This window comes from Mesocricetus auratus, unplaced genomic scaffold (assembly GCF_017639785.1).
Source record: "Mesocricetus auratus isolate SY011 unplaced genomic scaffold, BCM_Maur_2.0 Super-Scaffold_100022, whole genome shotgun sequence".
In the NCBI taxonomy this organism is placed as follows: domain Eukaryota; kingdom Metazoa; phylum Chordata; class Mammalia; order Rodentia; family Cricetidae; genus Mesocricetus; species Mesocricetus auratus.
The window spans coordinates 27157634-27171731 of record NW_024429203.1 but is presented as its reverse complement, the minus strand read 5'-3'; the positions used below and the strand labels follow the sequence as shown (position 1 = coordinate 27171731).

At 43.5% G+C, this 14098-nt stretch overlaps 1 protein-coding gene across 2 annotated transcripts; it reads left to right on the top strand.

The window, feature by feature from the left end:
* The first annotated feature begins 610 nt into the window (after nucleotides 1-610).
* On the top strand, nucleotides 611-13709 carry Rexo2 (RNA exonuclease 2). 2 transcript variants are annotated; one of them, XM_040730003.1, is made up of 7 exons: nucleotides 611-915; nucleotides 2514-2597; nucleotides 6667-6744; nucleotides 7359-7470; nucleotides 8771-8879; nucleotides 10450-10503; nucleotides 13262-13709. In XM_040730003.1, the coding sequence occupies exons 1-7, from the start codon at nucleotides 883-885 to the stop codon at nucleotides 13389-13391; spliced, it is 600 nt and encodes a 199-aa protein (XP_040585937.1). In that variant the 5' UTR covers nucleotides 611-882; the 3' UTR covers nucleotides 13392-13709. The 2 variants fall into 2 exon arrangements, with proteins under 2 accessions (XP_040585937.1, XP_005069545.1); XM_005069488.4 differs by lacking the exon at nucleotides 611-915 and adding an exon at nucleotides 1376-1593.
* The last annotated feature ends 389 nt before the right edge of the window (nucleotides 13710-14098 follow it).

Below are 14098 nucleotides of genomic sequence, written 5' to 3'. Positions count from 1 at the left end.
AGAGGTAAGAGCTACTGGTTGGCTGCTTTGCTATTCTGATCTTCAGCTTGAACCCCAATATCTGCCTCTGTGTTCTTTTTATTCGTGCTACATGGGGGGTAGAGTTCCAGGCTACCTAGAGTTCTGCAGTCTCAACAAGAACAACAACAATGAAAGTTTCTATAAGCCAGTAGAGTTCTCCTTTCTATGAATAGGGCCACAAATGATTACAAACTAAAAACAGTATGATTCAGTAGGCAACACTGTTATACGTATCTATTTTGCGGTAAAATTGTACATGTAATACCACACGTTTCCAAGATCTTCCCGATTCTCTGGCCGAGCTTGATAGGCTGAGTAGCTGAAATCCACTAGGAGGTTGCAGCATCCCTAAAGCTCTGATTAGGCAACAATGTTTGTCTCACAAAACCAGCTCACCAGGTAGGAATTACTATGCCACCAACCACAAGCTCTGTAATTACTGGCAGCGCAGCTTTCAGAAAAAGACACAAGAGTCTGTGATTCAAGACTGAGCATGTTTGTGACAAAACTGCCCTTTACAGTGTTGTTTGCTACTAAGCTAAAATGTAAGCGATCCCGACAGAGACCCCTTCCAGCAGAGGTGATGAAAACCGTAGCTATTGTGGGAGATTAAGGACCCTTTGATCAAAACCAGAATGGACGACAAAATCAGAGTGGACGACAGACAGGCAGAGCTATTTCAGTTCGCTTTAGTAGGTTGCAAAAATTATTCAAGGGCGTGATTTAACTTTGAGAACTTTTAAAGGTAGAGTAGTATAGGATCTATAACAACCGAAACACAGCCTACACGTTCCGGCAACCTGGAATATGAGACGAAGTTTCTGCCAATGACGTGAAAGTAACATTTATGGAACACCTGATATGTGCGAAGTCATCTTTCAGACAAGAGCCCATGTAAGGACTTCTAAACGATGATGGCGGGTTTGGCCTTGTAGCTCAAAATAACACGTCATTCTCGGATTCCAAGTAAATAAGAAATACGCTCAATACGTGGAAGGGAGGGGCAGGTAAAAAAAAAAAAAGAAGGGGGTAGCAATAAGGGAAAGATACATTTAAAAAATTCTTAAACATAATTAGATTCTTTTTTGAAGTCAAACCTTTTCAACTCCACGGCTCAGAACAAACAAAAACTCAGGAGTGATACCTCCTGGAAACAGACAAACTTTAGCAATGAAATACAAGCAAGTCTCGTAACATCCGAAAACACGTGGCGGGGGAGGGGAGCTGGCGGCTGGACCAAGGACTCCCACTCCCACCAGCCCTTTCGACAGCCAAGCGAGGCTGTGGAGGGAGCGTCGGCGCGGGGCATGTCGGGGTTTGTAGTTTTCTCCCGGCACCTCCCCGTGGGTTTGCGACGTTTAGCGACTGTGGCGCCTGCGCGCGCTGGGCCGGCTGGGCTGGGGCCGTGGCGGCTCGTGCCGGGTGATGCTAGGCGTATCCCTGGGCTCCAGGCTGTTGCGGGGCGTGGGTGGCAGGCACGGGCAGTTCGGGGCGCGAGGTGTCAGCGAAAGTGGCGCAGCCATGGCGGCAGGGGAGAGCATGGCTCAGCGGATGGTCTGGGTGGACCTGGAGGTGAGAGAGTCCGGCTGGGGGTGCGGGGAGGCGAGCATGGGACCGAAGGACCCACCTGTTCTGGGAGGTGGCGGGGGTCCGGGTGTCAGGTGCGGCAGGTGAGCACGGCCCCGGGAGCCCGAGCCAGGAGTTCTGCGTGGTTCTGGGACTGTGTTGGACTGTGGGGTTTCTTTCCATCTGGGTGGAGCCATCCATGTGTCTTCCCTCTCCTTAGCCTGGACCTCCACCCAGATGTGAGCTTGCCTAACGCTCTGGTGTCTCTGGGCTCAGGATCAAGGGTGGGGGTGGGGACAGCGACTCTGAGCGCCCCCCCCGCGCCCCCATCTCCTAGCCTTATAAGACTAGGTTGCTTAAGCTAGTTGGGACTCAGGAGATGACTCAGCCTTACCCCTCATTCCATAAAAGAGAAAATTGAGGCCCCAGTTGAAGATTCAAGTTACTCAAAGTGCACTGGGAACCGAACCCTTTTTAGTTTTAAGGCATTCATACCTAGGCCTCCCTCGAGCCCCAGTTATTTGCTTACGAAAAGAGTTTAGTTGTTAACTTTTTATGCTAGATTATGATAAAGATCAGATGTTGGAGCAAATAGGAAACCTTTATAAACTTGTGATAGGTAATGTCGGTGAACTCACTTTTCTGTAATGAAGTGTTTGTGTTCTTCTTGCTTACTTTGTGTGGGTCCCCAGGACACACAGTTTGACAGTAGCTAGCCTACAGTAAGTGTCTGTAGCAGTCACTGAGGGAGCGCTGAGAACTTACTACCCCGAGTACTACCCAGGAAACATCATTACTGATCCTAGAATGTAAGCCGAGTATGCACAAAGGAATCTATTAAATAGACTTTGGCAGAAGAGGTTTACTAAAGATGGTTTCATGTGTTAATATGCTTATGTATGTATATATATTTTTTTATTTTGCAGATGACAGGATTGGACATTGAGAAGGATCAGATTATCGAGATGGCCTGTCTGATAACTGACTCTGATCTTAACATTTTGGCTGAAGTAGGTGATGCCATGTAAATACATTCATACCGCTTAAAGGGCATTGGGAATCTAAAGATGACTTCTTCCACTCTAATTGAAAATTTAGTGGATTGAGGTCCATGTAACTTAAGGTCTGCCATAATATGCTAGGACATGTTAGAGTTGGTACTAGAGCCAACATTGAGGTAGAACCAATTATAAGGTGGATAACCAGATTAATTTTTCAGTTGGAATTTATAGAAACCAAGCTGACTTTTTTCCGGGAGGTAAACAATCCTGAAGGCTTTACAGGTTGGTTCTTATGATGATAAGGTTGATTCTGTTAATGTTGCTCATTTTGTACCTGAACACATCACGTTACAGAAATTTGGGGGACTTGGTTAGGTGTTGGGAAAGCTGGTTAAACTACTCTCTAAACCCAGGCAGTGTCAAGTGCTCTAAGCAGTAGTCCAAACAGCTGTGGTCCTATCAGGTTTGGTGATCTCTGCCAGAGTTTTCCATCTTAATGTCCTAACATTGACTTTAATTCCGTATATGTTCATCCCCTCACCACTCCATAGGATATAGGTTCCAAGATTCCTCTACAGGGGCCAGAATCTCCTGTGCCTACATCCTTTACCTAGTGAGCACTTTGAATTGCCTCTAGATTGCCCGTTGTCATTCTTCCTCTAGAATACCTGATGCAGTGTCTGTGTGTGTAAGTAGTTTTTACACTGGGCATGGTAAGGAAAAAAAACCCATATACGTTCCTTTCCACCAGATGACATTAGGTCTGAATTGGTTGAATCCTCACAGACAATACCCATTGTTCCAAAGAGTTGATTGCCTTTTCAGCTAGGTGTGTGCTTCCTGTGTTAGGGTCCTAGCCTGTCTATTGGTGCACTGCTAGAGTGTTCTCTTAGTGATGTTATCAGCTATGATAAAAAACTTTGACCATTCTGCTTTTAACTGAAACATTCAGCAAAACAAGTAAAACACACCTGTTGGCATTTGTATTTTAGCCACTCAGGAAGCAGTTTAAAAGCTTGTGGTATCTCTAATCCATAGATGAAATCCCTGATCTTGATGGTGTCCTCAATATTTGAAGTCATTAGAAAACAAAACAGGCCAGGCATAGTGGCTCACACCTTTAATCCCAACACCTGAGAGGCAGTGGCAGGTGGACCTCTGTGAGATTGATACCAGCCTGGTCTGTATGGCTAGTTCCAGGCCAGCCAAGGCTACATTGTGGGGGTGGAGAGATGGCTCAGCGGTTAAAGCATGTGCTACTCAACCATGAAGAATTTGTGTCACAGTACCTTCCTTTGTCAGGTGTCTCACAAGCACCCATAACTCCAGCTCTAAAGGACTCGATGGCCTTCTTCTGGCCTTCATAGGTACCCCCACATATGTACACTTGGAATAAAATTAAACAACAAATAAAACAGTAAACCCATAGAGAGTAGGGACGCTGTGGAGAAGGGAGTCTTGTTGATATCAGGTTCTCTGAGGATAGACTGGATGGATACTGGAACTGTAGACATCTCCTAAGCCTACAGTTAGGACTTCTTTTTATTCCCTGGGCAGGCAAAGGAAATAAAGCATTTTTTAGCGGGGCATGATGTTACAAACCTTTAATCTTGGTACTTTGGAAGGCAGAAACAGACAGATCTCTGTGAGTTTGAGGTCAGGCTGGTCTACAGAGTGAGTGCCAGGTCAGCCAAGGCTACACACTGAGACTCTGTCTCAAAACAACGATGATAGTAACAAAAGAATTTTAAAACAAAAAGGAACAGCAAAGGACACTTAGAGATGAGTCCCTGTCTTGTGATGGCATCAGATGTATCATCTGGAAGAGAACCAGAGATTATTTCTTATAACAACTTCTTTAAAACCTGTAAATAAATAAACCAAGCACCAAACTTTAGGTTTGCTAGCTTATTTTTCTGATGTGGAACTTACTGGCAATAAACAGTCAAGTATCTTTATTTTACCAGCTCTGCTTAGTCTTGGCCAAAGAAGTATTTTTCTTTGAGACCCAAAGCACGAATTAATGGTTCAGTTGGTTGATATGTGCCCAGAGGAACTTCGGGTGTGTGTTCATATAGTTGCTCATGAATGGGGAGTTTGTTTGAAGGCTTAAGTCATATGAGGATGATGGTGTTAAAGAAAACAATTAAGGGATGCCACTTGTGTGGAAAGTATGTTCTATTCTCATGGAAGGGTCTGAGGGATGTGTTTGTTTGTCTGTTTGTTTGTTTTCTGCTAGAAGCATCCTGTTTTGCAAACTTAATTTAGATGTCTTAGTTTGCCAAGGGACAGTCTAGAAGAGGTCAGTAGATTTATAGTATGTCCTTTCTGTTCTTCAGTTTTTTTTAAGCTTTTTTTTTTAAATTTCTCCACCGAGATTGTCAACATCTGTCTTTGTATTTGGCTATAATTCAGTTTTAGACAGCAAGCCGTACAGTTCTAGACTAGCTGTTGAGTTTAAACTATAGGGGCTCAGTGGGACCCCGGCTTGCTGCCAGTCTTAGCAACCTGAGTTCAGTCCTTAAGAACCACTTGTTAGAAGGAGAGGAGCTTGTTCTCTGACACACACACACACACACACACACACACACGCACGCACGCACGCACGCATATACACACACACACTCATGAATGTGTTCCACTTAACATTCTTGCATACAAATAAAAACGTAATAAAATTTTTCAAAAAGGTGCTGATTAAACTTGAACTCCTTTCAGTGATTGAAATCTGTTTTTACCTCCTTCCCAGTGGTAATCCTTGCTTTAAGTAGCAGACAGTCTTCTGCAGAGAGTTCAGATAAGTTGCTTGTAGTTTCTTGCATTCTGTTAGGACCTATGAGGAAAGTTGGACTTTTTCATAACCTTTGCCTTTTGAGGATAAACCAAAGCGATTATTAGCTTAGCTGTCCCTGCCAGCTTCCCTGACAGATTCTATTGGCTGGACTGGAGGGCTGGCAAGCTGGCTCAGTGGGTCAAGGCGTTTGCGGCCAAGAATGATGACCTGAATTTGATCTCAGAACCCAGCTGGTAGAAGGAAAGAACTGACTTCCGCAAGTTGTTCTTTGACCTCCACACGTGTGCCGTGTCACGAGTGTGTGTATGCACAAGTGCATGTGTGTGCATACAGATGAAATTGAAGGGCCAGAGAGACGGCAGTTAAAGAACTGTATTGCTCTTACAGAGGACCTGAGTTCAGTTCCCAGCACCCATGTTGGGCAGCTCAGAGCTGCATGCACCTCCAGCTCCGGGGCACTGTGCTGTTTGGCCTCCAAGGACACCAGCACTCGCTAACACAGGCACACAAGCGTATTCACACCTAGAACTAGATCTTTAAAGGTGTTCTTAATTTAAAGAAATTCATACACGGAACTGAGAATTTGAGGGCCATTTCTTTTCTCCAGATATTACTTCTCTTTAAAAACATTAGCTTTTTAAATGTAAAACTAAAACTACAGAATATAACTTTATTCACAGTACATATATGGCAATCTGTTGTTTATTTGATCCTCTTCCTCAGTCCTGTCCTCTCCAAAGTGTTTGTTTTCTTCATGTTTTGTATGCAAATATCAATGCGTATTTTAAAATGAAAGGATGTCATTGGGGTAACTGCTTAGTCAGTAAAGTACTCATTGTGTAAACAGCACCCTGCGTTAGATCTTTACCCCTGTGTAAAAAGCCAGCGTGGTGCTGTGCATCTGTACTCCCGGTTGCAGGGAGTTGGAAACAAGTGACTCTTTGAGGGCTTGCTAGCTAGCCTAATTGGCAACCCCTAGGTCCCTCGGCGGATGGCTCCCAAGGAACAACATCCAAGGCTGTCCTCTGGCCTCACATGCTTGGGCATATATGTCCCTCTCCCTAATACACCCATAAAAATAAATACAACTTGAAAGTAGGGTTGTTTCTGTTGGTTCTTACATAGCTCTGCCTGGCTTAGAACTTGCCACGCAGACCCGGCTGGCCTCAAAGTCAAGGAGATCTGTTTCTGTCTCAGCCTCCCAGGTGCAGTGATTAAGGGTGTACTCCACTGTCCCCAGCTTCTGTTGATTTTCTCATGACTAATGGCTTTTCCCACCCACAGGGTCCCAACCTGATTATCAAACAGCCGGATGAGTTGCTGGACAGCATGTCAGATTGGTGCAAGGAGCATCATGGGAAGGTAACATTACCAAATGACAGGATTGCTGCTTTGGGGACCAGTCACAAGCTTGTTGCTCCCACATCTGAATGCTGTGCCCTTGGTGGATGGTGTTAGAGAAGGGTTAGAGGAAGATGGCTTAGCCAGCCTGGGCAGCTGCTTGCTTGGGCACTTTGCATCCTTGGGACCTCTCGAGATCACCTTCTCCTGAATGTCCTCTTTTTCTCTCTTCTACATTCAGTCTGTCGCGAACGCATTGTGGAATTTCAAGTGTTACTCAAGTCAGTCTTATGGATGAGGTTAGACCTCGACCCACAGAGAAAGGGGACTGCTGCTCTCCTGGTGGTAGCTGCCTCTTCCCAGAGCTTCTAGCCTTGGACTCTGAGCGCCATCTTTTCTGACTGTGTGGAAGGGTCACTGACAACCAGGAGCATAACTTAATTTGGTTTGGGTTCTTTAAGAAACAAAATTGGTGTAAAGATGGCAGGTTCCGTTCAAACTTGAGCCCCCTTTCCCCCCAAACTGGTCCAGCTGTGGTTATCTTTACCCATTTTAGAAGTGACGTTTCATTTCCGGATACTTTTGAAAACTGACTTGATGTGTTTCTGGTGGGGGCTGGGGATTCTCTCTTGCAGTCTGGTCTTACCAAGGCAGTGAAGGAGAGTACAATTACATTGCAGCAGGCAGAGTATGAATTTCTGTCCTTTGTACGACAGCAGACTCCTCCGGGGCTCTGTCCACTTGCAGGTAAAATCCAATCCCATGTCTACCTTGTAGATAGTCTTCTGTAGTAGTGGCTCAAGGAACCAGAGAGTCCCAGAGTTCCAGACAGACCAGCTGAGGCCGTCCTTGCCTTCCACCCACCCTGGTTCGGAATACACGTTTCACTTTTGTGTATCCGTGAAATGGCTTGGAACTTGATCTGAGATCTGGGAAACATAGACGGACTCAGCAACTCCCCCCCCCCCCCGCCCCATATTTTTATTATGGAAAAATTCCATATGCACAGAAAAGTTGGATTTGGTCATTGTTAGCCTTTGTCACATTGCTTTTTCCCTATATTTTTCTTGATGCTTTTGAACATTTGAAAGTAAATGGCAGGCTTTGTGATACTTCCTAAAGTCCCCCACAAGCAGCTCCTAAGAGTAAAGATGTTTTCTTATGTAGCACAGTGTTACTGTTGCATTGGAAGTCATTACTGCCACTTACGAATATCCATGGTGCCCAGCCCACATTTGAAGCACCCTAAAGTGTCTGTTTCTGAACCCAGATTTAGTCACTGCTCATATATATATATTTTGGTTATTTTGTCTCTAGTTGGTTAGTCTAAAGTCATTCACCTGTTTTCCCCCCACCCCTGCCCCACCCCTGTGACACTGACTTTAAGAGACCAGGCCTATTGCTCTAGGATTTTTTTAAAGGGTTAACATTGTCAGAGGGAAGGTAATGTTCTGTGGGGGGTGTTTGCATTTGTGTATGTATTTCTTTAAATACAAAGAAAAGTTTTGGCATTATATATAAGAGTATATATTGTATAAATGATTTTTTTCTTAGCCAATGTGGCTGATGTCTATTTTAAAGGTCTCATTTAAAATTCAGTGTTTATAATATAAATTATTGTATGGAAACATGGATATGGATATTATTTGTCAAAAATACTGGAATGTAAAATAAAGATTTATCTGTTATATGATTCAGTTAAATTTTTAGTGTTAGTATTGTGGATTTTGTGACACTGGGAACAAGTTTGCACATCTGGTTTAAACTTGAAAAGTAGCAGATTTAAACTCTTTAAGTGCATGGAATGCTAGCCGGTCATTCTGCCCACGAGAGGCCGCTTATGAGTTTGTTGTGAGCTAGACTGATGACTTTCTGGGAAATCCATATTTGTAACCTAATTTGAAGTACTCAGATTTGATGGATTCATCAGCTTTTAGGAACTGTTTGGAAAAAAATAACTTCCATTTCAAATATGCTCTATGAATGTTTGTGTCATGCTGTACACTGTTAGAAACACGCAGACGCGGTATGCTTCGTGTCTTTCTAGGGAATTCAGTTCATGCAGATAAGAAGTTTCTTGACAAATACATGCCCCAGTTCATGAAACATCTTCATTATAGGATAATTGATGTGAGCACTGTTAAAGAACTATGCAGGTAAGGGCTATATTTAGGATCCATTATATTGCCTCATGTAGCATGTTTTACTGGAGAATTTGTAGGAAATAATTGAATAGAATTGAGGGTGCTGAGTAGGTGTGTGTCTTCCTTGTCCCATTCTCATTTGTACGGGGTCCTTATTTATTCTGAGTGATGAAGCGTGGGAGAAATGTCAGAAGTCTTCCACACGGCTTTCATTAAACCAGAGAGCGTATGCATTGGCCTACCCACTGGGAAGGAACATGGAGATGAAAAGCTCTTGAGTAGCTAAGTCTAGTGGGTTGACAGAGGTGTGAAAAACACCCTAAAAATAAACTGCCTGGTGACTTGTGATGAAGAATACGTGGGGGCCAGGAAGAGCTCAGCATGCTGGAGGAGAAAGGGGGAGTTGGAGAGCTTTATCCTTCACACAGCCTTTTCAGTGAGATTGAAAGAGGCTTGAATGAGGAGAGAGCATTCCCGAATGCAAGCAGAGATAGGAGGAGGCTGAGGAATTGAGAGTGAAGACAAAATAGGCACGGGGTTGCTGGGATGTAGTACAGTTGGAATGTTTGCCTAACACGCAGGAAGTCCTGGCTTGGAGTCCCCAGCATGGCATACCCAGGATGTAGTAGTGCACACCTGTAATTCTAGCCCTTGGGAGGATGGAGGCAGGAGGATCAGGAAGACAGCTTGGACTACATGAGACCCTGTCTTAAATAAAATAAAAATTGTGTTAAAAAAAACTTACAGACTATTTGTTAATGCTGAGATGCAAAGCTTGAGACTGATAAAGATGAGACCAAGGCTGGACCATAAAGAGCTTGCGTACCTGCTTAAGATGCTTGATTTCATCCAATGAGGGATGCAGTTCCTTTGAGACAGTGTTAATGGAAGGATGAGAAAAAATCGTGTTCTGTTTAGAAGGTGGCAAGTGAAGTGGTAGTAGGAAAAGAGACATGTATCGACTGAAAAACCGAGTGAGGGAGATGACCATTGGGTACTTAGAAGGGATAAAACATTTGCCAGGATAAGCAGGCATGATGCCAGATGCTTGGATGAGGGAGTGAGGAAAGAGAAGTGGGAGAAAGGGTTAACATTTCTAGTTGAAGCACCTTAGGTGGATGGTGGACCTGTTCAAAAGAGGAGGAGAGACTACTAGGGTTGCATTTGAGGATGGAAGAGGAGGATGTGTGGTCTTCTATATATTAAATTAAAAGTGTGGTGAGGGCTGGGTGGATGTTAGAGACTTTGGAATCTGCTACATTGACAGACTTGTTTAAAGAACAGAAAAGCCTTTTCCAGTGTTAACTACTAATGCCTTGAAGAAATTGGGGGTTGTAGCTCAGTTTTTGAGCCTTGCTTAGTCTGTAAGAAGCCTGGGTTCACTTCCCAGCACCTCACACTAGGTGAGATGCCTGTTATCATAGTTCTCTGGAGATGGAGGCAGGAGGATCAGGAAGGCAGCCTGGGCTACCTGAGACCCTGTCCCAAACAGACAAAAGCCGTAGATAGATGACTTGAAGATGATTGCTTTGTGTGCTTGAGTCAGCTTCCTTTGAGAGTTTATACTTTTTACTGTGTATAGACGCTGGTATCCAGAGGATTATGAATTTGCACCGAAGAAGGCTGCTTCTCACAGGTAAGATCGGGACCTTCCGAAGACTGGCATACACTTAACTCCAACCTGACTTCTTAAATATTAACCTCTCTTTTCTATTCTTTATTGGGTAAAATAAAGTCATGGAAAGACAGCTTTCCGACAACAAGTCCCAAGGATTCTGGCTCGGCTACTAGGTTCAGTTCTCAATGGGGTTCTATCTTTGGGCTTTTTGCTTGTTTGTTTTTATTGTTTTGAGTTATATAGTTTATTAGTCTTAAAACTTGATTTAGAAGATGAAGCAATTTGTGATCTTGGTAGGAACTAGCACTGTTAGCTCTCTTCTCACAGAGGATGCAGGTATGTGGCCATCTGAAGTCAGGACATTGTAAACTCTTGTGTCAGCCAGTTGTCCTACCTGGATACTTTGGCTTTTTGGTGTGTATCAGTGCTTGCAGCTGCAGGCACACACTGTTTCTTTTAAATTTTGGATCCATTTAGAAAAAAAAAAGCTGACTGGTAAGGATAGGCCAAGGGAAGCATTTGGTTTGCTGATTTACTTAGTTGATAACACTGAATACTGATTTACTCATTGATATTCTGTAGTGTTCAGTTAGAGGCATCACAGAAAGACCTGAGCTAGAATGGCCTTCTATTGTGTTCACAGGGGGCATCCCAAAATGATAGTGTATTAATTCAGGTCTAAGAGACTTTATCAGAAACAATGGAGGTTTGGAATTTTTTGGAGTTTAGTCTTTTTCAGATTTATTGATCTTATTACATTATTTGCGTGTGCACACACACATACGTGCACATGTGCCTGCATGTATGTGTGACGATACAGAGGCAACTTTTAAGAATTGGGCCTGGGAGTTGAACTTAGGTTATTATATTAGGCTTGGCAGAGGTGTCTTTACTGGCTGGCTCATCTCACCAGCTCCTTTTCTTTCAATTTAAGAAACTGATAGTTACCCACATTGTTCATCATTATGTTTCTAAGTAGATTTGAAGAAAACCGGCCTCCGTAATACAGTAGAGAGATATGTCTACAAAGAAATGTGGCTATTCACACAAGATGGCATAAGTCATAACTGTATGTAAACTTAAGCCAAGATTGGACCTGGTTTTGCCACATAGTGGGTTCTAAAAGTACTTTAAGATTTCTGGTCTGCTTTCGATTTCAATATTGTGATAGGAGATTATGCATTGTTGGGGCTGAGGAGATACTTCACTTGGTAAAGCACCTACCTCACCATCAGAAGCACGAAGACCTAGGTTCAACCCCCCAGAATCCATGTCAGAATGCTAGGCGAGATGTTGCACCAGACATCCTTGGATGACCTCTGACCTACACATGCTTACACACATGTGTGTGAAGAAATGTGACCATGTGTTGTCATTTAACCAGAGGGGATATGTATGTATGTGTGTGTGTTGTGTATATATGTTTCCAAATAATATTTCAAATTTATTTTTGAGAGTATTAGACATATTTACAGTGTATCTCGATCATATCTACCTGTAACTCCCGCCTTTCCCGTTATCATCCCCCACTTCCCTCCTCCTTGAAATGTCTCCCTCCTACCTTTATGATTTTGAGGTGTGTGTGTGTGTGTGTGTGTTTGGTGTTGAGGCAAGATCTCTCTGTATAGCTCTGGCTGTCCAGGAGTTTGCTGTTTAGACTAGGCTGACCTCAAACTCACAGAGGTCTGCTTGCCTCAGCCTCCCGAGAGCTAGGATTAGCAGTGCACGCCACCACTCCCGTCTTCCTTTTCTTTTTTGTATAACCCACAGAGTCTAGGTAGTGCTGCCTGCATGGATGTGGGGCCATCCATCAGACTGTGGGTGACCCCTGCCATGAAGAACAATGGTCCCCCACCCCAGCAGCCATCACTTGCCAGTAGCTCTTTACTTGCCAGTAGGGGTTGGAGGCTATATTTTTGAGTTTGAATCCTCTACCATACCTATGTGATTTAGGAAGAAAGTGGATTATTGCCTTTGTCATGGAAATGACTGACTTAAAACTCCAGCACTGATGGTTGTACAGTGAGTTCTCTAGAAGAGGCCCTTAGCCCACCACAGTGTATTGATTTACTTGCATACCATTTTAATAATCTTGGTTCCCTGATTTCTCAGGCTTCAACAGCTGAGAAACAGCATGTTGGATAAGAGAGGCTGTTAGTTAAATGCAGGCTGCCAGTGATCATAGCACACGTTACCACAGAGGGGAGGCAGAGCCTCCTTCATGGTTAGGTACCCTTTGATCTGATAATTGGCATCCATTAGGATGACTGAATCATGAGCTGCGGTGAGTACCTAGGTCTAATCTGTTCAGGGACATCCCTGAAGTATTGCACAGTGTTTCCCAGGCTCTGTCTGGTTCTCGTGCTGCTGGTAAGTATTCCATGAATGTGGTTTGTTACATTGCAGAAATATTATATGTGTAGTACAGGTTCTTCTTAGGAATTCATATACATATTAAATTAGTAAGCTTGGACAGAGCCTCATAAAGGAAGTGGTTAACCTAGCTTCTCTGTAAAGTCAGATGACCCTGAGATCCCCTTCACTCCAAGCACACCGTAGTCATCTGAAACTGTGGGGTTTTTTTAATCTCCTCCATGTAAAGTGTAAAATACAGCGAACACTGGCACTCGTGACTTAGTGCCACCGCGTGTTCCTCTTCTGTCCGTACCAGCCGTGGCATTCACACTAACCGGTTCCGAGGTTGTTATAAGAAGTCACGATTTTCATCTCTAGTGTTTGGGGCATTTTTTTTTCAGTGTGGTGTGTTTGCTTGTAGGGCACTCGATGATATTAGCGAAAGCATCAAAGAGCTTCAGTTTTACCGAAATAACATCTTCAAGAAAAAGACAGACGAGAAGAAGAGGAAAATTATAGAAAATGGGGAAAATGAGAAGACTGTGAGTTGATGCCAGTTTTCAAGCTGCACAGCTGCCTAGTTCTCCAGAAGTCACTTTAGTGTCTCTTCCCTGCTGATAACTCAGCAGAACACCTTTTCTAAAGAAAAAAAATTTTTTCCAGTTAACTTTCCATCTCCAGACTCCTCAAGCAGACAAGACATCACTGTCTGTTTCTTCTAACCTGCTGTTTGCATTATGACACAGCAGCAACTCCTCTGTAAGCTTCAGGCCACGCCCACCCCCTCAGTCCATATCTGCACTTGCTTATAGGCCATTCCTTTTGTTTGAAAATAAATAATAAATAAAGCTAGTTCTATTGAAATGCAACCCTTTCTGTACCATCTATTTATTCTTCAGTAATTCAGTTGGTGGGGAAAGGTGTTTTTGTTTTATTTATTTATTTAAAGTAGTATGGCTAAGGCTTACCTCTCAAAACATGGTTGGATTAAGTTGTGTGTTTCAAACAGGAAGTGAACATTCTCTTTGTTGCTTTGCATATCAAGAGTTGGGTAAGGAGTTGGGTTATAAGAGGATTGGGGTTCATCGATATCCAATTAACAGCTCTGGGATGGTCCACTCTCCACCATGGTAAGAAAATCCAGGTAAGCACACAGGGTTCTGTAAGCAGTCCTGAGGTTTTTATTGACTAGAAAATACGGACAAGGCAGTCACTGTGTCAGGTTTATAGACCAAAGCTAGTCTGTCACCTTTGTTAG